Raw genomic sequence first — 27,563 nt, 5'->3', positions numbered from 1 at the left:
CAAAAGTGTTGACTTGGTTTGGTGAGTTGTAGTTTGCCACCTAATCATCTTATAATAAAACATATAATTGAATAAAGCGTAAGAGCTTATTGTCATTTATTAGTTTCTGATCAGCTGATGATTATGATTTTATTATTAAAGACCAAACGTTCGAGTATCCGTCTCTTCATACATCATCCTCTAATTAGCATATGACTCTTTTCCATTTGTGTGCCTTTGTTGTCTCTTTTCCTTTCAAGAAACTCGGTTTATGGATTACAATTTACAAGAATCCGGTTGTGCCATGCCATGGGTCCCATTGGAGTCCCTGCCCTGCATATACCTTGGATTACACGGGTATTATATTATCCCTCTGACGTGACTCGAAATTTAGAAAACAAGGTTCTTACATTGTTTATGCGTGCTGCCCATTTTGTACACTAGACATGGGAATATTCTTTGTGATCATTCATGATTCATCCCTATCCCCTTGTAACATGGAGCCACAAGCATTCAACTCTATGCACAAAGCATAAACTGCATTGCTTTAATTGTCATTTCTAAGCAATCACTTGGACTGGGTCACATACCAACTGGCCTGTGCGGTCCAATAATTTGTTAGAAAAATAATTCATATTTATTATGAGGTTTTATATATTTCTTGAATGAAAGGGAGAGATAGAGATAGTTCAATTTCAATGTATTCGCTGTCTCCATCTATGCATTGACTCTGATTTCACTCCAAATTTTCTTTCATTCTCTTTCTTGGTGAGAGAACCTACATACAAGATTACACAACGCGTGGGCAAAAGTGAAGAAAATGAAAGCAAAAAGTGAGGAAAGAAATAAGATAAGGACCACATTTAGATTCTTTTCGGGTGCCTTGAACGCATGCATGCCTTGTCTTTTAGCTTGCGAAATATTTTAAGCGTACATTACATGGAAACATAATGACGTTAATGTATTTATTTTGAGTGATTAACGTTTCTCCCGGCAGTCATTTTATAATTGCAGGAGATAATATTATTTTGGAATTTGGGAAAAAAAATCAAGGCATTTTAATAAAATTTATTATAAGTAAAATTTTTAAAATAGCCTATATTTTTTTTCTTAAATTCTAAAATCATTTGGGCTTAGCTTTTATTGGGTGAAAATCCACTGGTGAAGTCCGTTTGATTTTGATCATTATGCAGTTTTTGCAATAGTCTTTTCTAGATTTTTAATTTTATTTTCAACGAGGGACAGGAAACTCAAGAATAAAAGGAGATCATAGGATATAAAACATTTTGGATGAATGTGTATTAAAGGCAGTTCCTATGAAATGTGATATAATGTTTCATTTGATTGCCGTATAACTTTTATTATTTCATGCTGTATATAATATTGTTAAATTGACTAAGGATTAAGAATACTGGCCATCCCAACAATAAATGAAGAGTATAATGTAATACTTTTTGAGAGTTAAGTGCACACAATATGTTCCACATTTCACCTTAAAATTTATCCACGAAAGCCCCATCCCACGATACTAGAAAGAAAAGGTTGGGTTTGGACGAGAGCCAGCTGCATACAACTCTTTGGTTACAAATTGTGGGCCAAAGCGACAAAACAAAGATTCCTAATAACTGCTAAGAGATTGTGCACGAGATTCGGTAAGCGTACACGTGAAGCATCTTAACAAATTAAAATTATGATGTTACCGAGTTTTTTTGTTTTTTTTTAGAAAAAAAAAAGGACCAAATCCAGTTTCTAACAGTCTAGATGAAATTTGAGAGAGACATTACTGAGAAAGAACCGATTATTTTTACTACAATCAGGTAGGGAGGGCTATAGAACTACAATATCATTGTTATGCTGCTCCAAATATGAGGCCAATTATATTCTGCAATAAAGAGAACAGCACAAATATGGTGGCAGCAACTGTACTGCCTTCATTTCATGCTTTCCAGATCTTTCGTTCTATGTTATTAACGAACTAGAGAGCAAGAAAATCATAATTGGACAATGTGGCACCTTCCAACCTTCCAATTGTTGAAGTAAATTGCAAGATCTAATAAAACATCAGCTACAAACTTGTTTACATTTCAATCCCTTTAGCTCTCCAACCGTATGATAGCAATCAAGGTTTTGTCACTCATATATTTTGTTCAATTCAGATGGGTTCGGTGTGGGACAAGAACCCCACATAGCAGTTGCCTGGCACCAACAAGTTGTTGGCCACAGTTTCAAAATATCCAGAATCAATACCAATTACCACCGGCTCCACCTTGAGCAGCAGCAACTTTTCGTGCTATGTATTGAGGCTTTGGCTGAAGCCCATTAGAACCTTCAATCCCATCTTCTGCCCTCTCATTTTTACAGCTTGGGTTTCTTCTGGGATATGAACAGCTTGAAGTAGCATACTGAGCTGAAACAGATGGATTTTTAACCATCTTCCGCTGCTCAGCCTTTGCTGTCACTGCTACCCCACAGTTGTTGTAATGCAATGCTGAACCAACAACTTTTCCAGGCCGTGCAGCAATGCCTGAAGCAAATGAATCACAACAGAAAGAAGCACATTTAAAATCTACTCAATAGAGGCATCTATTAAGTATTAATAAACTTCACAACCAAAAGTGTACACAAGAGAGAGGTGTAAGGGAGAACAAATGTGTTGAGGGTGAGAGCAGAATAGTAACACCTAGGTCTATGAAATCTAATATCTGTAATATAACCATATTCTGTAAGCCATTCTGCTGTTGGATGCCGAATAGTAAATCATCAAAAGAATTTAAAAGAAATTTAATAAAAAACAGCTTTATTTCTTTTAATACAAATCCTTGTGCTTTCAGCCATTCACACATAATTCCCATCACGTGGTAGAAGAAAGAATTAAGAAAAAGTTCACATAAGCAGAAACATATAACAAGCCTCAGCAGGTATCACAACATTCTTTGAAGATAATGCCTGCCGTGCTCATACGAGAAGCAGGAAGTATGAAAGTAAAAGAATGAAATAGAGGAGGAGGAGTAAAATGCATACTAAGATCGGTCATCACACCATGAATATTTTGAGGAGCTTGTAAAGGAAGCCTTGTCACAGGGGTACCACGAGTCCTATCTACAGCTGGCTTCTCAACTTCTTTGATGCAACACTTGGAGAGATTGTCTGTAACCTCAGTCATATTCTGTCTTGAGTTATCTGGATACAACACACACTGCCTGCATTTACAGCCTCAAATCAGCACGGTTGGCCATTCAAGAACAGATAAATGGGTGTGTTGACAAGATAAAAGAGCAATAGCCAAAGAAGAAAGTCACATTTTCCAGAAACATCATTACAAAATTAGGATACCTGGGTAATGATGCATGTTGCCTCTCAGGTGGAGTAACAGTTCCACCTTTTCCATAATGCTCCTCAAGATATGCAAATTGCTTCTTGAAGTGGTCCACAGCACTATTCAATATAGGTTTTGGGGAAAAAAGAGGAAAAAAATAACAAATCAAAAGCTGAACTGACATATGATATAAATTAGGGTTACAAATTTACAAAACCATAAAAGCATGAAATTGTAGTTAAACTTATATTTCAACAAATTTGTAGTTCAGGTAAAGTTTTCAAAAGTATTTATTAACATCAAATTGTTATGTATTTAAAAGAAATGCTTAAGATGTTTGAGGGTCTAGAGCAGAACAACTTAAGCCGATGTTGGACGATGAAAAAACATAAATTGTAGTACCAGAAGATCTTGGATTGTTTATGAGTAACACTAACAATCAAATTTTCTCTTTTGATAAAAGAAGAACTCATTAGAAAGAAAGGTAAATGCAGAAGGGGAGATGAAGAAATCCCCCTAACACCCATATGATATTAGTAAAAGTGTAAAACTAAAATGTTGAGAAAATTATCAAGTGTTATTATTTAGTAACAATATCAGGTGAAATACCGAAGTTTAATGTTTATAAATATACAGATTGCAATGAGTATTCAAACCCATGCAAAAAAAAGAAAAGTGAAACAGAAATATGGGTGCAAGTTTGGACAATAATACCTTGGATACATGAATCCTGTTGGCTCTTCTCCCTCTAGATGTTCCTTTAACATCTTTGGATGGTACTCCAGAATCTCTCGGTATATAAGCTCTCGCACATCTTCCTTTGTTATCCTTCGTCTCTCAAATTCAAATTCTATCTTGGTAACTGGCTGAGCAGAAGGCTCCCTCTCAACCTTGGCCAAGCCTTTAAAATATGGATCAGCTAGAGCCTAACAATTTTATACAAAATATTCCTTGTTAAACCCAAATATGATGGGTGGAAAGTGAATTGGAGATGGATAGAAATTCAACCTCTTCAGCAGTAGGTCGATCCTTAGGTTCAAATGCCAGCATTCTTTCTAGCACACGAAGAGCAAGGGGGTCTGCATTAGGAAACTTGTGGGAGAAAGGAACTGGCTTCTTCTTGCGCATGCTGCTCAAGTATCTCCGAGCTTTCTCATTTCGTACCTGTTAATATACTAGCAAGGATGAATTAAGTAAGAAATAAAACACACAAAATTATTAAAAGGATGGGCAACAAACAACATACCCTAGCAATGGCTTCATGAGATGGTGTTCCTAGAAAATCAGTCATGAGGTCCAATTGATGGACAACATTCTTCCCCGGGAAAAGAGGCTTTCCAGTTAAAAGTTCTGCAAAAATGCAGCCAATGCTCCATATGTCTATGGCTGGTGTATACTGCAAGAAAAAAGTTTATAACCATATACATTGACTAAATGCAAAATAATAAATCACCAATATACAAAAATATCATAGAATTATAAACATTATCCCTCTTCATTTCACAAGCATGAGCAACATCCTATTTGATTCGATTACAAAGTAAACAGTACAAAAGAAATATGCATAAAGTTTGCAACCAAACACTTTCAATTGGAAAATATTAGCATATCAAATAAACAATAATAGGCATTGTTAGAGGGATAAAATAACTTACAGGCTTGACACAAGTACTTTTGTATGTTTAACTTAAACCTTATAAGTTGTCAATAGTAAAAAAAAAAAAAAACCGCTCCCCGTTAAACCCGACTAGCGAGTGTGGGGTGATAAGTTGTCGATAGTATTTTAAAAAAATCATTGTATAATTCAAAAAAAAATTTCCTTAACTCTATAGTTTTGTAGGAGAAAGATCCATTGCATGGCATCAATATTACAAATAAATATTATAATAATAATAATAATAAATATTGTATAAAACACAAAACTCCAAGAGAGAGAGAAGAAGGACAGAGAACTGAGAGGGAGCGGGGGGTGAGGAAAGCGATTGCCCCAGCTTTTATATTCCAAGCAGTGGTAATATCAGATAAATAGATCAATGATCTAAGATCAAAGTGACAACAGATATTAAACCTTGGAGAAAAAGGATCCACACAACTCTGGTGCCCTGTACCACCTTGTTGCAACATAATCCTGTGAGAAAACAAATGGGCATAAGCATGGTGACCTGAGAAGGAGAGCTATGTTGAAGGTGAGTATGCATAGGGGAAAGGATTCCTACTGTCCAGAATATAGCAGTGGGCGTATCATTGAAAGCCACTCTGGCAAGACCAAAGTCGCAAATCTTCAGTTTGCAGTCAGCATTTGCTAAAATGTTTTTTGGCTTTAGATCTCGGTGAAAAACATTTGCTACAAGCCCATTAAAAATTTCAAAATCAGCCACAATGATAATATAATTTAGCAACTAGTTCTCATAATAAAACCTTAACTATGAAAATGCTACATTAGGAAATCTAAAACAAAAAAACTCAATAAATATAAAGATCTTAACCTGTGTGTATATACTTCAAGCCTCGAAGAAGCTGATAGAGAAAAAACTGGTAATGCTCTGGAGTCAAATCATCATTTGCTTTGATGACCTGATGTAAATCAGATTCCATGAGTTCAAAAACAACATATATATCTTTGAATTCCCTTCTAGAAGGAGGTAACAAAATATGCTTGATCTCCACGATATCGGGATGACGTAAGAGTCTAAGAAGCTTGATCTCACGAAGAATCCGGGTGGCATCAGAAACATGTTCAAATATGTCATTGATTTTCTTTATTGCAACCTTTTCTCCAGTGTGTGTATCATATGCAGAGCAAACAACACCATAGCTTCCTTTACCAATCACTTCCTCTATTTTGTATCTACTCCCTTCGCCATATTCTGTAAAGAAGTCTATATCTACAGAGGACTGCATAAACATAACGAATTAAACTTGGTGAAGATACCAAGCAAAGCCAAAGCCAAAGCAATGCATGTGATTTAAATGATATGTATTCCGTAACACAAACTGAAATGAAGGAAAACAGAACGAGGTTCCATATATTTGATTCAAGAAATTTCAAGCTCAGCATCTAAAGTTTGTGTCCATCCATAAACAAAGAAGGGTAAAACTAGCTCAAAACTTTTAGAAGATGAATATCATTGTAGTTAATTTATACAAGACTTAGAAAATCACCCAGAGTACGTTAGACTGGATTCCTCTCCAACAACAATGAAAATTCTCTTTCCAAGAGCTTCTAAATCCAATATTTTGAATTTACTAAAGTATAATTAAGTTTATAAGGATAAAAAGAAAATGAAGCAAACCGCATAGCTACTTGTCGCGATCGGCTTTTCAAGAAACCGATCACAAACCAAAAAAAGACATGTACACAGTTAAAACAAAACGCAGCATACTTGTTCTAGTTTTATTATTTCGTGTTCCGTTTCATTTAAAAGGCTTCGTTGTTCCTATTAATATTGAAACTGAAATGAACAGAGAAACAATAAATAAATTGTTGAAAGAATCCATTGGAATAGTCATCACTCTGCATGTACGGTGGAAACTAAAATAGCGGACAACACATATTAAATGACGGAAAACTTTCTCACAAACCAACACAAAATGTAACCAAGAAAAGCAGCCAAAAAATCCAATACAAATTATGCTACATAAACACACATCTACACATGAGTTTTCATGTATGTCAATTGAGTATCTTTACCTTTTTTCTCTGATCAGGCAGCATCTTGGAAACTAAGCATAAAACTCGTCAATTATTTTAGCCAAAAGTTGCATCCAACAACCCCCCCTAATCGTAACTCAAATTCAGATCACCAAACTCTCACTTCAAGTTCAAAAACCCATAAAATCGACAAACCCAGAAGATAAAATGGCACTAGAATCCCCGGACCACGTGGGGTTAATAAAAATGTAAAAGAAAAACCGCAAGAAGAAAAATGAATAAAATAAGGGAGGAAAAAAAGAGAGAACTTTTGAAGTCAAACTTGAACAGAGCCTAACAAGAATATAGACCCAGTAAAGTTTGAGGGCTAAAAGAACAAGTGCGATTCAAATAAAGGAACATAAACTATAACAGCATTATATTAGAAACGGAAAAGTCGGAAGAGGAAACAACAAAAAAACAACATATACCAAAGACAATTTGGCGGAAGTACCAAAATGTAGCTGAAAATGCCCAGGTTACAGATCAGGTTGGAGCATGAATCATTGTAAGCAATTAAGCTAATATTCAGCGGAAAAAACTAATCATGAAAGATCTACCGTGGCGACAATCACTAACGCGGCTAAATGGAATGAATAATAAATAATAAATAGAGGCACAGATAAGGAAAATGCTTGGGATTTCAGAGCAGAATAAGATTGGGTTTTTTGTTGTGCAGAAAGCAGAAAACTGAAGAAGCAGACTCTGGAGATTAAAATGGAAAATTGGGAGTCAAAAAAACGAAAACTTTCGGATCTCAGAGAGAGAGAGAATCCCAGTGAACTTCAAGTTGAAGAAGGGTGTGGTATATAGCTAAGAAACAGAGACACATAAAGAGAACAAAAATGGAAAATAATATTGTTATAATTCAAAAGATCAGTGTGATTTTAAAGCGACAGGTATTATAAAAGGACATCTTTGCCACTCAAATTTTCTCCTTCTCTTTTTTAATCTTTTTTTTTTTTTTGGTATTTAAATCCTATTTTGGATAAGACGTTATGTGGACAATTCATAGTTGGGTTTTCGTTTTATCATTTAACATAACACAACAAACTTTCCTACTCTTATAACATTTTGTGGGGTCCACACTTTTTAAAACAAAAAAATAAATAAAAAATTAAGGCACGCAAAACGAATCTCTATAACATTACACAATAATTTTTCCTACAACATAATTCTTATAAAACCCTTCATAGTTAATAATAATAACTGGTACATAACTCATTTATGATTTATTAATGAATGAAGCAGAGCCGCAGAGGACAAAAAAAAAAATAATAATCCGAAAAGAAATTTGAGAAATTGAAAATGGATACAAAAAAAAGAAAAAAGAAAAAAAAAACATGATAGGTTATGGGAAACCGTGACCATTTTGCCATGTCGTGCCAAAAAAATTATCAGACTGTCACGCCAACAGTAAATTTTTCTAGAATGCCACGTGGGATAATTCGCTACACTGTATAGCGAATTATGCTTGCAAATAATTCGCTACACAGTGTAGCGAATTATACCACGTCAGAATGCACAGTCAGCAAAAATGACATGTGTCAAGCAGGTAGTAATACCTTGTGTAGCATATTATATTCGCGAAAGATTTTTTTGACATGTGGCACACTTTCGCATGACCGTGTCATAATTCTCTACCACTGGTAGCGAATTTGGTCTGCAATATGACCACGTGTTACGAAATTACTGGCCACGAAATTCGCTCCCAATGATAGCGAATTATGACACGTGACAGTCTGGTAAAAAATACTGTTGGCGTGATATTTTGATAAAAATTTTGACAAAACATGACATTTTGGTCGCTGTTCCCGATTATGGCTGATCACAAAATAAACATTTTCGGGAAAAGAAATATAATTACATAGTTATTAAGATTATGAAAATATGAATTAATTTTTTTGAATAAATAATATCAAATAAATGGAAACTCCTTTGCTATTGTTCATTTTTAAGAGAATATCAGTGCTCTAATAATTTGTGATTAATATTTACATACCTATTTCCCTTACTTATTTATTATTTTTTGTTATCATTTTTTAGTAAATAAGGTATGTGATAAATATTGACTATTAATTATTAAAATAGAAGGTAATGATATCCTTAAAAAAAAAAAAAAACAGAGGCACGAGTGAAACTTTCTTGGTAAATTAGATCATAATAAAAAGTGCGATTATTGGCACTTTAGTATGTTTATTCTTACTCTATTTTCAAGTTTTATTGTATTTTTAATTTTATTTTTAGAAAAAGATCATATCACAATCCCAATTAAACCCTATATATATATATATATATATATATATATATATATATATATATATATATATATATATATATATAATAAATGGAAAACACTGAAGCATGAAGGAAGAGAATCCATGTATAAAGAAAAGCATTACCTTAGCTCCAAAAAAAAAAAAAAAAAGCATTACCTTCACATGGCTTAATGATGCAACAACAAAAAAAGAGAGAGAGATCAGCCACTGATATTGATGACAAAGCATCATCCTACGAAAAAGAAGCCAAAAATGATGAGGATGATAATATAAACCAAACTCGATAATCTAGCTATTCAAATTGTAGATTTCCACTCCTCATAATGCTTTGGGCGGACACTATATACATTATAGACATATCGAATCAAAAAGTTCAAACTCTTCCTCACCTGAAAGAATAACTAAATAACATTTGCAAAAAGGTTTACCATCTATCATTTAACATGACTACAAAAAGTTTTTTACACACACAATATTTTGTGGGGCCCACAGCAAAAAAAAAAAAAACTTCGACACGCAAAACAAATCTCTATAACATAACACAATCATTTTTCCTATAATATAACTCTTATAAAACCCTTTGCAAAATTATAAGTGTGATTTCTTGGTGTATATGCCAATTACGCTTTGAAAAGTTTTATTTAATAAGATAAATGGCTTGCTTTTGATGCAGAGTCTAGCTTCTAGAATTTCATGTGCTTGCTAGCAGAAAATTTAATTTCATCTGCACCACAGCTAGAATGAATTCTGATTGTAAAGTAGCTTATTGATATTTTGTCAATATTATATATTCTAAGGATCGTTTCTTTGCAATATTTTTTTGTAAAGAACCAATTCAAACTAAAATTTTAAGGTGTTGGATGAAGGTCTTTATAATGATTTATATTATTCTTTGCGCTTAAAACGTGAATATTGCATATGCTCATTTTTTTATATAAATTGCAGACGGTGAAGATCGAACTCGTAATTTTATGATCACCGAAGCTATGATATTATGTAAATAACTAATTTAACCCAAAATTTCAAGTTGTTAGATAAAAGCCTTTTTAATGATTTATATTATTCTCTAATATTTATTGATGTCCACCAGATCAACATGACTTATTGTCAAGTATCAGAGGGAAAAATTATAAGAAATATATACAGAAAAAAAGCATAATCAAGTAAGAATTTAACTCATTTTCTAAATAATTTGAGTTATCAGAGTAAAAAAATATTTATATTTTATATTTATATGTCTAAATTGTATTTAAAAAAATAAAATTAAAAAAGTGTGAATAGGTATATTGAAGTGTCCATAACCTCATTCCATTAAAAATATACTGCATTTTAAAGTATTTGCATCTATATTATACAATGCATTATTATCGTAAATGGTGTACACACTACAAAAATCAAAAAAAAAAAAAAACTACGTAATGAGAGATATAGGTATTTAATATATTAAAAAATTTATAAAATATTCAATATTTTTAAGTGATTAAAAACTATCCTATATAAATAAAATATTAAATTATAAATAAAATATAAAAAATAATAGTTTAAATATTATTTTATATGCGACGATATTATTTTTCTTTTGTATACTGATATAATATATATTTATTGGAAAGTATGTTAAATAATATAATATATATGAAACATTTAAGAAGCGAAATAGTATAAGAATATAAGTCAATATAATAAAACGTGTAAAATTTATATTTAAGATAATTTAACGGTAAAATATTATAATAAATATAATCGTGTGGAAAATTAAAATTTTAATGTGTGTAAAATTTCTATTTTATAATTAAAATTACTGTCGTTAATTGAAATTCTATCATTAAAATCCGTTAGGGAATACCTCAAGCAGTGAGGCACTGCCTCACTATCGTACGTGTACAATGGTGAGAAGTATTTCTCGTGATGAAGTTCATGTGTTCACCTATATAATATTGTAGAAGTGGGCCTTGAATGGCTGGCCCAAGTCATCGGGCTATCTGGTCCGGTTAGAACAACTATATTATAATTCTAACTAATCATGTTATAATAGCAATATATTAAGACGATTAAATTAAAAATAATTGAATGTATAAAGACTAAATTGAAATATATCTTTATATAAGGAGAAAATTAGAAGAAAAAAATCAAAAACATATTTCAACAAATGTATAATTGCAAACGTCATTACATTAAATTTAAGATATCTTTATATATAAAAAGTATATAGTCTGGTATTATCATAAGAACAATTTTGCTCTCCCAAAATGAGGGCAGTTTGGTAATATTAATTTTTTAAAAATTTATATATTTTAAAAATGTTTGTCATTTTAAATGATATAAAGTTATGTCATTTTAAGAGAGAGATAGATACAAGAAAAAAAATTTATTTAAAATTTAAATTAAAAAAATTACCCACTTTCTCTCCCATAATTTTCATTTCTTGTGTCTATCTATCTCTTAAAATGACATAACTTATGTCATTTAAAATGACAAATACCAAATCCATTTTAAAATCATATGTAACTTATGATTTCACTAAGAGCCTGTTTGGATCCTCTTATTTTTAAGCTAGAAACTACTTATAAACTAAAGTTAAAAAAAAGAGCTTAAAAAAAGAAGCTAAAAACTGTTTGAAAATTACATAAAAAACTTAGCTTAAAATTTACTTAAAAGCACATATTTCAAGAAAATTATCTCTCTCTCCATCTTTATCACTCTTCATTTTAAAAAAACACACAATTCAAGAAAAAAAAATAAGTTTAAAAAAAAGCTCCTCCTAGAAGTTTTTTTTAGTTTTCAATTTTTTTCTTCATTATAAAAAGAAGAACTTTTCATTATAAGAGTTTTTCTCAAAACCTGTTTGGCTTAACTTATGCTTATAAATAACTTCTAACTTAAAAAAGAGGATCCAAAAACAGGCACTAAGTTATTTACAATTGTTATCAATTTCTTCTGTAGCTAATGAATTCGGTAATCTCTGTGACTGTCTACTTAGAGTGGAGAGAGAAATGAACGGATTGTTATGTAGCAAAGAAACTGACCATCACAAATCCACATTGGTTTGGAAATTTGAAATCCTTACTTGGTTTCTTTTTCCCTTTAACAAGTTTTTTCATGGGATAAATTAATGAGTCTAAATTTGACACACAGTAGTCTTATTTTTTTATAATATTATATAATAATGATGTATCAATACATTATTTTAAAAAATTAAATTTTTTAAGTGATATTTATGATAATTGAATTATTGTCGGTTGAATGTTATTGATGAATATTTTTTTTAGATTATTGTCCCGTTAACTGTTAATTCTAAAATAATCCATGTATTTCTTTAAGTGCTATAATTATACAAAAGCAAAGCAAGTTTGGCTTGACCATGTGGGAAGAGTTTTATGGCTATCAATACAAAGGATCTCATTTATATATAATGTCAAAGTTTTCCTAATACTATTGTCACATGTTAATTTTTAAAATTTTATTTTGTTAATATATATATATATTAAAATTTTGACTTTTCATTCCTTTTGTTTTTATCATTCTTATTTTTTTTTCTATATTTATGTATCGTGCCAAAAATTATATATATATTTTTTAAAGAACTATTAGTATTCTTTTCCTCCATTGATGATGACACCGTCCCCTTCACAAATCCTTTTTGGGCCGAACACCCATGATCCCTGTCTGGTGCACCATGTAAAACTATACTTCTTAGTTCCCAACTTGCTGGAGATATTTATATTCTATCTCCAACTTTTAGTTAAGGCCAGGAGAAAAAGAGGAGGAAAAATAATGTGTTCAAAGCTTAAACTTCTAACTTTATGATTTGTTTCATCTGTTTGTCCTTTCGTAGAAGCCAAACTGCAACATATAAAGAGGCCCAAGTGCCCCATTCCAGCATATTGAGCCGCGGCTGTGAGCTGTGAGTAGAAAACCGTCACATTTTTCAAATAGACAAACAGACAAGTTTCATGTGACGCCTTCCAACTATCCTTTTTCTCAAAAAAAGAAAAAAAGAAAAAAAAAACTATCCTTTTTCTCTTTATAGATTGAGATAAGAATACAGCAGTTTCTGCACTTGTGGACAGATACAGTTAGGTGCCCTCAGCAAAAGACCAAACATTACCGATCCTCCTTTATATCCATTGATTGCGAACCATATTTGACCGCACCCAGCCAAACAAAAATGAAAACAAAACAAAATAAATAACATACAAGAGGCTACCCGGGTTATGAAAAAATATTCCTTTTGCCTATTATAACGTTTGAGCGTTGGCGGACGATAGGGAATGCAAAACTAGATGAATTAACAGTAGAGAAATTCAAAAGATTGTGAAACGAATTTGGCACATTATGATTTTAAAATGAGCTTTGGGGCATTGGATAGGTTAATAATGGGATATCCAATATATATTTTGAGCGTTTCATTATCAATTCCAATCCATCTAATTCATTAAATCTTAATCAATCATTGTCGTTACATTGATTTAATTGGCTCAAGACATGGATGAACTAATAAATGATGAATCCATAAATTATATTACCACTAATAGTGGAGAAGTAACATTTCTATTTCGGGCAATTTGGCCATATTGATGCCGTTGCGCGTCACAACATACAAAAAATGACACTGAAGTGCATCCCGGTAAGCAAAAATGCTTCAGCCACGCACTTCTACAGAAAAAGTATAATATTCTGACCAGAAATCACATCTCAGATGAGGCAAAGCTGTGATTACGATACTAAACATGTGAATATATATGGAAAGAGTTCTAAATATGAGATCCACTTTTTTTTTTGAAAAAAAAAATGCCTCATTTTTCTAAATGGAAGAAACACGAGTGCTTTCTCTTAGGAAATAAGAAAATGATTTCCCTTATAATATACTTCACAAACTAGTTGATAATTAGTTTACTACTGCTACTACAGTGAATGCCTTTGTGAAGTGTGCATGTATAAATATCAACAGACTAGTTAAATGCTTGTTTGTGAGAAATTCAAATTAAATCCCGTTATTTAATTATCTAAAAATAATGTAAAGAAACTGGCTCAAAAGAAAGAAAAAGGGCTAGAAAAACATCCTGTTAATATGAAATTGGAATTAGAATAATTTAGTAACGGCTTTTAAATATGAAATTTTTCTGAAAATCGAAAACCACTAATTTAAGAATTCAATCTAGTCAATGCAATATCACTGGACCACTCCAATTCGAGCATCGCTAATGCTCAGACTTTCTAATCAAAGTTCTTACCGGTTAAAACAAATCCACCGGTACATTTTGGTATAAGAAAAATAATGATAAAGACATAAGATAAATTATAGTTACCAACTTGGTTTTGCAAACAAAATAAAGCACGTAACAAAATAACTCCTGCTATGGTCGATATCACTCGGGCACAAGCGCATCCTCCATAACAACCAGTGAATCTCAAAATTGAAATCACTGCAATCCTCAATCAAAAACTAGCCTAGTAGAAGAATCCTAGGACCTTACCACCAACATTCTTTCTCCTAGCCTCTTCATGATCCATGATGCCAGCAGAGGTAGTCAATACAATATACCCAAACTGCATCATTTGTGCAATGAAAAGGTCAGGGATAACAGGAGGAACCATATGTATTCAACAGAACAGAGTAAACGGTCACATAAAGCTCAATGGTTGATCTGATGACAGGGAGCTAATGTCACAGCAACATTAAAAATATATCAACCTTAATACATAAGCAACCAAAGTCTTGACCGATATAATCATCATAAAAATTTCACAATATAAAAGTAATAAAATCAGCACAAGAAACAAGTAAACTTATTCATATGAAGGATCGTAGTTCTGAGCTAATTTAATACTCTTGACGCAATGATAACACATGACAAAACTGAAATAAGCTCTTATTCGAGATTAAGAAAGAACTGTTTTCATGACACCGTAAAAATATAAGACATCAAGGGGGTATTTAAAGTTCATAGAAAAAAGCTTTTGGACACAGCACGCATAACTAGATAGAAGGTTATAAAAAAGAAGTAAAAAGGGCATTTTGGCGAACGAACCTGTCTTGAGGGTAGAAGCCTAGCAGTCCAACCTTCTACTTCTTTGACACCCACATCAAAACGGGGACTAATAACCCCACACTTATTCAATCTACCGTTCAATTCAACCACAATTTTTCCAGCCCTGTGGTCATCAACATACTCAAACTCTCCAATGTAACCTATATTATAAACCACAAGAATATACCAAATTAAGACACCAAAAAATAACGAAAACTATAAAATTAAGAAGTCCGATTCAATTAGAAAAACTTTGATTATTGAAAATATACCATGCTTCTGCATCACCAAAAGGAACTTGATAATGACTTTGGAGGATGGCCTAATCATGACTTGGCGCTTTCCCCTTTTCTCAGCATTGTACATGCTCTTGAGAGCATCGTTCAAGACACTGACCCTCACCATAGTGACTGAAACACAAATTTCAATAAAAATCAACTATAGCTGACGCAAATCAATGCGATGGTGCTCTAACCTAAATGACATTCGAATGGAATCATTTTTTGAGAAACAAAAGGCAAGAGATCTTACCAACGGAGAAGAGAAGCCTCAGGTAAACGGCGCCGTTGCTTTCCCGTTGAGAACTGAGAATGAGAAGAAACAAAACGCGCAAATCGGAAATAAGAAGGCTCTTGTGTATTTAGGGTTTAGAAGCATCAGCATCATAGCCTCCTTATTGGGCACTGCCCCATGGGTCCTTTTTGGGCCTTCAACAGGTTCTCCTCTAATTTGGACTTTAATTTTTTTTATATTAATTTTAAGCCCTTTCTTTCATTCACCATGCATATTTCATTTCCAAAATGTTACATTATTAAATCATACCTCTTTCTTTAAATAATAATAATAATAATCTTGATGAGTGAAGTTTATATGTAGATAATTAGTCATCTGAAAAAAAAATTAATAAATATATTCCAGTAAAAATAATTGTTTGTCAATTACTTAAAAACATAGGTTAATTTAATTTAAAAGTATATTTTGATCTTAACTTACTGAAATTTAAGGATAATTACATTTTTACGTTAGATATTATTAGAGAAATATGATATAAAATATAAGATCATTAATATATCTTTACCTAATTATTTAAATTTTTGAATTGAAATAATTTCATGGTAGTAGAGTGACCTAATGGTCACGAGTTTGATTCTTATCACTTCTCATTCCATTAATATATAATGTATTAATATATTAGAGAAATATGACATAAAATATAAAATTATTAATTTACCAACATATAATTAGTTGTCTTAATAACATTGTAATTTTCTAGGACTTGGATATAATTTCTGTGTTAGTGTTGCATATAATTTTTGTCATAACGGAATGAATTGTCCACAATTAAATAGTATTTCCGTTGAAATTTTAATTATGTTTTTTCTGTTAAGGTAATTGATTGTAACAAACACTAATTAATATATAGCGGAATGAATGTGAAAAAAGTTATAGAGAAATTTGCCTGATTTTCCCTCTCACTTCTCTCTTCTTCTCTGCACCTATTTTGAATCAAATTGGTGTTTCACTTGAAAGTTTTAATTCTCAGCTAATAATAAAAGCTTAAGTTGTTCGTGATGGCTTAGAGCACGGAGTTAAAAGATTTGCCCAGCTTTTGCCACTCAATAGTGTAGTCACGAATCAGTAAATTTGAAAACGCAATATATGATCTCCCGGTTGGCTTTGTTAGTTATAAGTTGTAACTTGGCGTTGCGTTTAACTGCTCGATCTTGCTAGTGAAACAAAGTCCTATATCTAAAGAAGAAATTTTGCTTTCTTAAATAATTCAGCATGAACTGAAATCAGATTGTAACATAATTGCCTTAAAATATTATTTCTTAGGATATTAAATCACAAATGTCAAACAAACTGAAACCACCAAAAGCAACATTATTACAATGAATCCAGCAACATGATTCATGTTGAACAAGAAAAACAAATACAACATTTATTTTCTTGTAAAATACAACTACGAGGAACGAGTAGCATTTTACATACTCCACTCTGGTACATATTGATATTATACAATCAACACAGAATTCTTCACAGAAGAATATTTCTCACTTAAGATATTTATCAAACCAGTCCAACAAGATTTTATGGGCCTCCTCTGCAGCCTTCACAGCTTCTGGATCATTAGTGTCGTACCTTACAGTCCAACCATGTGGGACTTTAGGAAATATTTTTACATAACTATCAACCTGCACAAAACCAAAATCGGTACATGAGTGATATCTTAAATACAGGAGATATTCGTGAATATGTGCACATTCAATGACCTATGATCTACTCCGACGAGTACAGCATGGAGATCGCAACTAAAAAATGTCAAATCAAATGCCAATTCTGATTGGTCCAATGCACAATTGTACACCTTGTGTACGCAAAGTTTTTCCCAAACATGAACAGCAGAAACAAAATGTGAAAAAAGCTAACCAAACTTAAAACAGTGGCCCTAAGAATGAAGTTAGTTAAACGATAATGGTGACACCCTTCCAAGTAGTTGATGTTTTCAAGAACGGGGTGTTAAAAAAATAGGCATAATTAAACCCAATTTGTGTGTGTGTTTCCACGTACTCGCACTCTCCTACTACATGCCCAACAATTTGAACGATAGATAGGAATCTGAATCAAATAAGTTTTTTCTTCAAATTTCAAAACTCTATTACCATGGCAGTATTAAATGCATTACTATGTTCGAGTACATGGTCTAAGTAAATGCGAAGCTCATTAGAAAGTAGACAGACTTTTCTCTTCACTTCAAAAGCCAAATTATTATTCTAAACGAAAACTAGAGTGATCAGTTATGGATGAAGTTTAATTGCTCATAATAGAAATATAAATAAGTTATATCTACCGAAAGAATGGTGTTGAGATCCAGAGGAAATTGATAATTAACGTATTTCAGTACCCAAGAAATGAGATATTGAGCTGAATGAGATGCAAAAAATGAAATTTGAACAAAGTTAAGCATGTAAAACATCCATTCCAATTATTCGCCACCACAAAATAATATCATAAGTAAACCATCAAGGTAATATAAAATGATGGCAGGTAACCACAAAAGAAAGAAAGATTCATCCAACCCCAGATTTAGCAGTTAGGACTTGTTCAAATTGTTTTATAAGCTCTTGAGGAGTAATTGTGTCAAGCTCAGCTCCAAGTATTGCAATTGGAACATTAACACCTGAAAGTAAGACCAATAACGAACTGTAAGAATATGAACATCTCAGTCACTGCTTTAAGAAATTAACCCGTTTCTGATTGGTTCTTCTTCTTTGCCCTTGTCCAACCATTCGGTAATGATAAGTGAAGGAGTTTGCATGGAAGAAGCTCCAAATAAATAGAATCATAGCATAATCAGTTATACCAACTGAAGTTCAATACACCGTTACAAAAGAATTAATGACAATAGGAAAGGAGTTTCTTTTAAAAAAAATACAAACCACTGTTGTTGCAGTTTTTGCTCATCTTTCAGACAAAAATGTCATCAATGATCCTGAAGCTTTTAAAACATCCATACACTGGGAAGTGACGGTTGGGGACAAGTGTTTCATGGTCTAATCCAAAAAATTTACCAAATCTATTTCTACATTGCAATCAAACATTGGGGACATGTTTTCTTTTGTTTAATTTTTATACAAAAACAGCTGTTCAGCCAAAGGTTCTCTGTAGCATTTTGATTGTAAATTTTCCTAAACTAAAAATAAGTTAATCCAAACATCCACTAAATGTAATGATTATGATATAACAGTAGACGCCAATATAATCTCATAAAAAAGAAAAGAGAAAAGGGAACTAGTCACCTAATAGTTAATATACAGTTAAAATAACTGACAGAATATTATTTATAACTCAGTGACGAAAATATATTTGTTTTAATAAGCAGATTGCTAGCGTGATAATTCACAAGAAGCTGAACATAATTATAGTTATCGTTTTTCCTTACAAGATTATACGGAACCCCTAAACAAAGAATATGGAAAGTAAGAAATCATCTAAATATTTGAAATTCATACCATCGATGTCATCCACAGTGATAAATGACGGATGTAACAGCACAGCAGCTTGGATAAGTCTGGAGTTCCCAAATTCACATACAGCCTTAGCTGGGAGAAAGAAGGAAACATAGCACATTCTGTGAGTTTAACATAGTTGTATTTAAATTTAATTTATATACAACCAATATTACACCTAAGAGTAAGACAAGCTGAAATTGCTATTACACAATAGAAGGGGAAATAAAGAACACAAAATAAGTGGAAGGCACTCACCACCCCAACAAAAACCAGCGGCCCCGATAGCAGAAGCACCGTTATTTTTTAAGGCTTCAATTACGGGTTTTGCAGCTTCAAAGCCTTTGTCCTGTAAGTATAATATGTAAGCATCAGAAAAAGAATACATTACAATTTACAAACAAGTCACAATTATTATACATCTTAATTGAAACAATTCATAATATTACATCTACAAATCCAAACCAACTATAAAGGTGGCAGGCCAATTGGAAAAATTACAATAACATTACATAAGCAGTTTCTTATCCAAAATCAGAGTTATTAAAGTTCCGATAAGGATACCAAAAATTGGATTTCAACAAAAACAAAAAGTTTTCTTAAAAAAAGAAAAAGAACTAACCACTGCATGATCTTTTATCCAAACAGGTAAAGGCCTGTTCACATTATCAAAATCAAAGGGATCACCATTGAAGAAGTCAGGAACCACCACATAGTACCCAGCAGCTGCAACCTTGTCTGCAAGCTTCCTTCACAATAGAGAACGAACTGTATTACTTACCAGGGAAAACACATTACATTTAGCATCATAGACAGAGAACTGGCAAAGAGAATAGATCAGCAGACTGAACCAACCAATTCCTTTGGCGTATAATTCACCAAAACATAAAGAAAATTGCAAGTGAAAAAGGCACATCCCAATAATCAGATAATTATATCACAAATGCATCATCTATGGAGATTAAAAATCTAGATATGATCTAACACACTATATACAGAATCAAATACCATGAAAGGCAATCTACTATTTATCCCTTTCAATTAATATGTACAATATTTTACTGAGTTCTCAGGGATGGATTTCTGATAGGTTAGCCAAACCTTAAAAGTGGCGCTTCATATCCTGCAAGACGAATAAAGGCAATAACTGTTAATAGATGATATGCATGCATTCAATACAATCAATTCATTATGTAAACCACAGCCTCCACAAAATACCAATTTTTTTTATATCTTCAGCTAGGCAAGAAATTATATTAATTATAAATTATTAGAAAGATATAATAAAATGATATAAGTTTGTTCCAAAAACGTTTAAAAATATTAAAGAAATTAATATTTTGAAGTAATTAATTAAAAAAAAATTAGAATTAATACCAAAAATATCGGAGACAAAGAGAATGGCTCGATTCGAGTTAGGGGAGCCAGAGAGATAGGAATTAAGACCAGCAAATTTATGAACATGGCCAGATCCACTAGAGGGGTCCAGGGTTGGTGGGTTTGAACAGCATTCTGGTCCAGCCATTTTTGTTTCTCTCTTGTTGTTCCTGGTCCAGTGAAGTTTTCTATTTATAGACAAACTTAAGACTTTCAATTTTTGAAACATTCCTTTTTTTAATAATATAAATGATTAAAAAAAGTTAACATTTGTTTCAAAGTCAATTTGATTTTTTTCCACCGTTCATTTGATTGGTCTATATTTTTAAATAACATCATACGAATGGTCACCTTTTACTTTGACAGTTGCATAAACTTATATATTTGTCACTATCAATTTAAGGAACTTTATTTTTTTTTTAATTTCTTTTGCATGGTGGATTATAAAGCGATAAAGTTATTCCTATCGAATTTTTTACAAAGTTACATATTTAAGACTCGAATTGTACATCATTAATTAAAAAGAAACAATCTCATATCACTTATCATATACTTAACGAGAATATAAGAAATTTCTTTTTTTTTTTGGAAATAGAATATAAGAAATTTCTAATACTTAAATTTTATCACCTTCTAATTGTTTGATTAAAATTATATGTTTCATCAAATAAGATAATCTAACCTCAATTAAGAATTTAAAGTTCCGATAAAACTTATCTTTATTTTTAAGATAACAATTTATCTTATTATGTATTATTTGAAATTTATAAACTTATTACTTCAATAACAATGTAATATTATTAATATAAATAAAATAAAATTTATATGATATACAATATATAAATTAAATAAAAAATATAAAAATATAAATAAGAGAAATAAAATTTTTAGTAAAAAAATAAATAAAGCAATGAATAATAAAAATAGAAACTGAAAAATATCATGACAAATATAATAAAAGAAGTTTTAATTTATATATGATTATAATTTTTTTAATTAGAGATTACTTCGACCGCTACATATCTAACCTCTGTAGATAATAATAATAATAATAATAAATTAAATAATAATAGCTCAGTTGAAAGTGAGAGTATAGTTTAGATCCTTTCAAATATCATCTTTAACAGATGTTTAAAACATTTAATCATTTACCTGCCTCGAACAAAATTGTCTCTATGAAAAATATATGGAATTTATCATAAATAAAAGAAAATCAGAACGGTCGTTACCAAAGAAAAAGTAGGTAATTAGGGCATCAAAACTAGTGTTGGCTTAGCCTCTCTAGCGTTCGTCCCCCACAACAATATAATTTTATAAAAAATTAAAATAATTATGGAATCATTTGAATAAAAAAATCAAAAGGAAGGCATCAAGTTACGATGGCGGTATAATCTCGCAGAAAAAATAACAATAATGAAGTATGGGGCTTCTTACTTCCTTTTTCTTTTTCTTTTCTTTTTCTGTTGTTTTCCTAATAATGGAAATTAGTAGTTTCAACTTCTTCTTCTTCTTTTTTAAATAAGAAGATCACCTGCATTTATTTATTAAATAATTTATTCCGAAAATATTTCAAAACAACATTTATTTGAAAAAAATTAAATATAATATTTGATACCAAAAGTAAAAAATAGAATGACATAAAATAATTTATTTGATCATATTTTCCTTTATCCATTTTTGAATAAAATCTAAATCTATTATTATTTTTTGCAGTTTCATGTTCATTCAATAAATTTGTAGTATAAAAAATGGATGTTTTTAGGGATAGGATATTGTTACTATTATGTTTTCACCGTTGATTTTCGTCAAGATTATTATTTATTTGTAATTTATAACTAATTAATGAATTTGATTTGTGGAAATAATAATTAATAACTAATTAATGAGTTTGATTTGTGGAAATAATAATCGTTGATTGACGAAAATCAACGGTTAAGATATGATAGTAACATTATTTGGTAGTAAAAACATCATATCTCTATTTTTTATGGATCTGGATCCTCTTATGTGAAAATTCATATGACCATGTCATGAGAGGAATCATAACCATACAAGGGTGGATCAATGGAAATAAAGGAGGAGAGAAAAAAAATGTTAAAATAGATAGTTACGAAATCATAATCATTGATTTATCTTTATATGATTGTAATCTTCCCAGTGACCATATCATGTGAAAAAAGAGGATCCATTTCCATTTTTTATATAAAATTATTGTTATTTTGATTGTTTGCACACTGACCAAAAACTGTATTTAGATTTACTTACTAAAAGTAATTGTGTATAGATATAAAGAAGTCTAAATACAGTTTGTTAACTTAATTTACAATAAAAAATGCAGAGAAATCGAAGTTAACGAATTAAGGTTCCTCTGTTTCAAGATGTAGGCAAACTATTAATTTTATTGATTAGTATAACATTATAAATCGCTTATTAATAAAGAATTGATAAATTTATAAATGAGAGTGAATTAAACAAAATTATGTGTTTGATAAGTAAAATTTAATTTTGGTTCAACTTATCAAGAAAATAAGTCATTTTTCTTAACTCAGTTAACTCCTAATTCATTAGTTAACCCATAATAAGAGGATCTACTCCTAACAAACTTGCGTAAGCTCTGACTTCACCCGGCACTAAAATATATTAAATTACACAACAAATGAAAATAATCACTTAATAAATTCAATAAAAAACCAAAAGGAAGCGTCACTTTAAAATGGCGGTACGACCCCGCAGACAAATAACAAATTAACAATAATCAAGTCTGGGGCTGCTAGCTAAATAATCCAATCTTAAGAATATTTAAAACAAAATTAATTAAAAGAAATTACTTATGACCCCGCATACAAATAACAAATTAACAATAATCAGGTATAGGGCTGCTCACTAAATAAGAATATTTTAAGACTGTTATCAAAACAAAAAAAAAAAAAAAATTAAGACAACATTTGTTAGAAGAAAGAGTAAAATTTAGTTTGGATCCTTAACAAAAGAATACAAACTTCACTTTAGTCTTTTATAAAAAAAAATTAGTCTCTGAATTTTTAAGAAATTAAAAGTGGATCCATTTTAGTTCTTTTGAGAGACTAATATTGGTCTTTTTGAATGTGATAAACTAAAACTTCAATTAAATGGATTCACTTTGAATTTCTTAAAAACATAGGACTAAATTTTTGTTGCAAGAGACTAAAATGAGAATCATATTTTTCTAGGGACAAAAAGAGCTCTGCTCTAAAAGGAATTAATAAATCCAATTAGCTTTTCTTTCTCTCTCTCTCTCGAGTGTCCCTTCTCTGTCGAGAATAATTTTTCATATGACATAAGATTATTTAAGAAAATCTAATTGTATAGATACAAATATGATAACGAAGGAATGCATTAAGACAAAAAAGAAAGTTAATTTATATTTAAATGGTTAAAATCAACCTCACGCAATTGGGTTCATTCCCCTTTATGCCAAAAGACAATAAAACAAAAATTTTCATGATTCATCATATATAAAAATCATAAAATATAATTCACTCATGATTCAATATGATGATGGCTCTGATACCAATTGTCAGAATAATAATTCCTCTTAACCTTATGGTCATAACCTCACCAACAAATCAAGATCCATCTGTCCAAATTAATGTTTGTAAAAATGAAATCTTAAATTTTGTTGGATATTCATCTATAATTGTTTTACAAATGATTGTGGATTCTGGTGTAAAAATGGTTGTATTTCCCTCCCGTAAGTTGTAACATGATATAAATAACGGTTATATTTCTCTTATGTTGCATAAAATAAATAAATTTACAGCACATATAAAGAAGAGGTGGATCTCATCTCTATTTTTTCTCTCTCCTCTTACCTATGGGTCTTATTTGCAATTTTATTTCTATAACATGAGATAACTATTTTCTTACAACATAAGAAAATTATTTTCTATAAATATTTTAGGGTTTAAAGTTACTTTAAATTACTTTATCTAATATTCACCAAAATACACATTAAAAAGTATGTGAAATCCATGGGGTCCCATGTGAAGAGAAGAGAAAAAAAAACATGGGCCCATATACTTTTTAGTGTATATTTTAGTAAACATTAGATAAATTATCTAAAATAACTTTATAAACTTTAAACTCAATATTTTTTTGAAAATATTCCATTCGGTTCATTGCTTTGCAACTAATCTAATTCGGGGCGGGTCCAGGATTAAGGCTTTAAACTCCTCCCAAAGATGTTTAAACTCAATATTTTATCATATTTCTAGCAAATTCAAAAAAGATATATTTTGAACCGAAACTTATAGGTAATATGTTTCCAAATTAGCTTAAAGATTTGTTGTGTTGAGAGATAACTGATGAGCAGAGATTCATTAGTTTTGCGATCAGCCTGCACATTTGTTGATGTCTCTGCGTTGAAACTTCATAAAATAAATTATTGACGAGCAGAGAGATATGGGGGCGGGGATGATAACCATTTTGTGCTCTCACAATGTTTCTGAAAAGAAATAATCATTTTTTATTTCTGTGTCTTGGAATAATTTCGGAGAAAAAAAATGTGTTTGATAACATTTTATTTTTATTCTGAGAATGAGAATTGCGTTTGATAACACAATAAATAATATAATAAAAAATAATTCATATTAAGCATAAATCTTTTTCGATAATCACTTTCGTCTCATATGGCAGCAGCGGTGGTGGTAGTAATGGTGGTGATGGTGGTGGCGGCAGTGGTGGTACTAACAACAGTGGCTGTAGCGATGATGGTGGTGGTGGTGATAATGGTGGTGGTAATAGTGACGACAGTGGCTGCAGCGATGATAGTGGTAATAGTAGTGGTGGTGGTGATGGCAGTGGTTGCGACGATGGTGGTGGTGGTAACGGCTGCGGCAACGGTGATGGTGGTTGTTGACACTGGCGTGGTGGTAGTGACGATGATGAGGTGATGGTAGTGACTGCGATGATGGTGGAAGTGGTCGTGGTCGTGGTGGCGATGGCATGGTGATGGTAGTAGTTGGTGACAGTAGTGGTAGTGAATGTGATGATAATGATGGTGGCGATGACATTGTCGTGGTGGTGGTGGCGGTGGCATCGTCGTGGTGGTGGTGGTGATTGTGACGACGACATTGGTGGTACTTCGGCGGCGGCGACGATGGTTGCGGTAGTCGTGTCGGGATGATGGTGGTGATGGTGATGATGATAGTGGTAGAGAGTGAGTGAAAGAAATAAGTGTTTCTCATTTTATGCCCGGAAATAAAAAAACAAAAAAAAAATTATTCTTTTTTCTGTTCTCCAGCACTCATCTGAGAACAAAAAATAAACTGGTTTTACCAAATGAGTTTTCTATCCATTTCTGTTCTCAAGAACAGAAATTAAAAAAAAATTCCAGGAAGATTGTCATGCATGCCCATGGTCTTGTGATCAACCATTTGATGTCTCTCAGAGAAATTCCATGAAATCACATATTGATGCAAATTTACTTCAGGTAAAAATTTGATAACAAAAAATATAGAGAAATATTATTGTCTAATTTTAGGAGAAAATCTTTCTCTCAAGTTCATTTGATTCTTTTTTAACAATATATTTTTTATTATTGAAAACTCAATCTTGCTCAACACTAGCAGCCACAAAAAATAAAGTATTTTCTTATATAAATAGTTAAAGTTCCATTATGCCACCAAAAATAAAGTTTAATCACAATACAAGTGCCAACTTTAACATATACGTGGGGAGGGGTGGGAAAAAAGAAAGAAAGAAAACTTCCATTATGCTATCTGTAACACTTGATTTCCTTGCCCTTCTTCTCTGATACCATTTCTTCCTCCAGTATTCTGTTTGAACAAATTTCCGGAAAAGCAATGCATTTTTTTTTCTTTCTATATTCCTTAATTTGAGACTTTTAGACTAATTGTCATAAAATAAAGGCTGAATTGTTTCTTTCTATTCCAAATCAAAATAAAAGAATAAAAATAACATAGAATCAAGTAAGGACCTGTTAAGATTCTCGGGATCGAAGGGTTCACCATAAAAAAAGCCAGGAACAACCACATAATACCCAGCAGCTGCAACCTTGTCTGCAAACTTCCTTCACAACAAAGAACACAGAGTATTTCTTAGCAGGGGAACACGTTACATTTGGCATCATGCCGAAAAGGTAGATATCCCAATAAACCAAATAATTATAACACAAACGCATCAACTATGAAAATAAAAATTCTAGTTTTAACCTAATGTTTTTACTTACATGAACCATGACTCTCTAAATTACACTGATATGTTTTTGTCAGTTTTCAGTATTATAAAAAAATCAGAGGATCATTTGATCCTTTCCTTACAGAAATTGAAATCAATCTTTGCCACCTGAATAAATAACATGAGCAAGTAGTTTAAAGAGGACAAGTAAGTTAAGTTAGAATATAATGCAGAATATCTTTTTGATAAAATTCATAAATACTCATTAATCCATACATGAGGAATTGGAACAAAGAAAAGATGAATTTGCTCCCAAGAAAAACCCACCAAGATTCACATAAGCAAAACAAGGGATTTCAATCACCCAATAAAAGCACAAGAGAAAGAATCAAATACGATGAAAGGATATCTACTATTTATCCCTTTCAATTACAAGGTACATTACGTTGACTTTGGACAGATCGAAGGCAAAAGAATGAGTAAATTAGATTCATAAAACAGGAATAACAATTAGTCATATCCTGCAAGAAAAATTGAGCATGTGAAGTAAAAGAAGAATTTAGTTGAAGGCAATTTTCAGTTTAAAGATTACCTCTATAGTCTATAGATTCAACATAATCAATTCAATACATAGACCGCAGCCTTGTCAAAATACTGATTTTTGTCATCTTCAGGTGGACAAGAAAGAAATTACATGCATAT

General features: G+C 31.4%; 3 protein-coding genes across 5 annotated transcripts; all 3 read right to left on the bottom strand.

Annotated features, from left to right (window-relative positions):
- Positions 1–1,860: 1,860 nt before the first annotated feature.
- LOC133291312 (mitogen-activated protein kinase 15) lies at positions 1,861–7,734 on the bottom strand. Of its 2 annotated transcripts, none has more exons than XM_061489561.1 (10): positions 6,987–7,734; positions 5,782–6,190; positions 5,512–5,639; positions 5,364–5,423; positions 4,542–4,691; positions 4,304–4,459; positions 4,010–4,221; positions 3,313–3,414; positions 3,001–3,179; positions 1,861–2,503 (listed from the first exon to the last, which is right to left on the bottom strand). In XM_061489561.1, exons 1-10 carry the CDS (start codon positions 7,008–7,010, stop codon positions 2,220–2,222), a joined length of 1,704 nt encoding a protein of 567 aa, XP_061345545.1. In that variant the 5' UTR covers positions 7,011–7,734; the 3' UTR covers positions 1,861–2,219. The 2 variants fall into 2 exon arrangements, with proteins under 2 accessions (XP_061345545.1, XP_061345546.1); XM_061489562.1 differs by having other exon boundaries at positions 3,019–3,179.
- A 6,637-nt stretch (positions 7,735–14,371) lies between these two features.
- Positions 14,372–15,957, bottom strand: LOC133291281 (small ribosomal subunit protein uS8z/uS8w-like). Of its 2 annotated transcripts, XM_061489515.1 has the most exons (4): positions 15,829–15,957; positions 15,570–15,707; positions 15,298–15,458; positions 14,374–14,815 (listed from the first exon to the last, which is right to left on the bottom strand). In XM_061489515.1, exons 2-4 carry the CDS (start codon positions 15,700–15,702, stop codon positions 14,717–14,719), a joined length of 393 nt encoding a protein of 130 aa, XP_061345499.1. In that variant the 5' UTR covers positions 15,703–15,707; positions 15,829–15,957; the 3' UTR covers positions 14,374–14,716. The 2 variants fall into 2 exon arrangements, with proteins under 2 accessions (XP_061345500.1, XP_061345499.1); XM_061489516.1 differs by lacking the exon at positions 15,829–15,957 and having other exon boundaries at positions 14,372–14,815; positions 15,570–15,714.
- A 1,394-nt stretch (positions 15,958–17,351) lies between these two features.
- Positions 17,352–20,832, bottom strand: LOC133291301 (endo-1,3;1,4-beta-D-glucanase-like). Its single transcript, XM_061489541.1, has 7 exons — positions 20,685–20,832; positions 20,409–20,430; positions 19,930–20,056; positions 19,566–19,656; positions 19,311–19,400; positions 18,378–18,478; positions 17,352–17,492 (listed from the first exon to the last, which is right to left on the bottom strand). The coding sequence occupies exons 1-7, from the start codon at positions 20,830–20,832 to the stop codon at positions 17,352–17,354; spliced, it is 720 nt and encodes a 239-aa protein (XP_061345525.1).
- Positions 20,833–27,563: the final 6,731 nt, after the last annotated feature.

Source organism: Gastrolobium bilobum, unplaced genomic scaffold (assembly GCF_033153095.1).
Source record: "Gastrolobium bilobum isolate Gb01-03AN ecotype WA unplaced genomic scaffold, APGP_CSIRO_Gbil_v1 utg7904, whole genome shotgun sequence".
Classification (NCBI taxonomy): Eukaryota; Viridiplantae; Streptophyta; class Magnoliopsida; order Fabales; family Fabaceae; genus Gastrolobium; species Gastrolobium bilobum.
The sequence above is the reverse complement of the archived record's forward strand: the minus strand, read 5'-3'. Positions and strand labels throughout refer to the sequence as shown.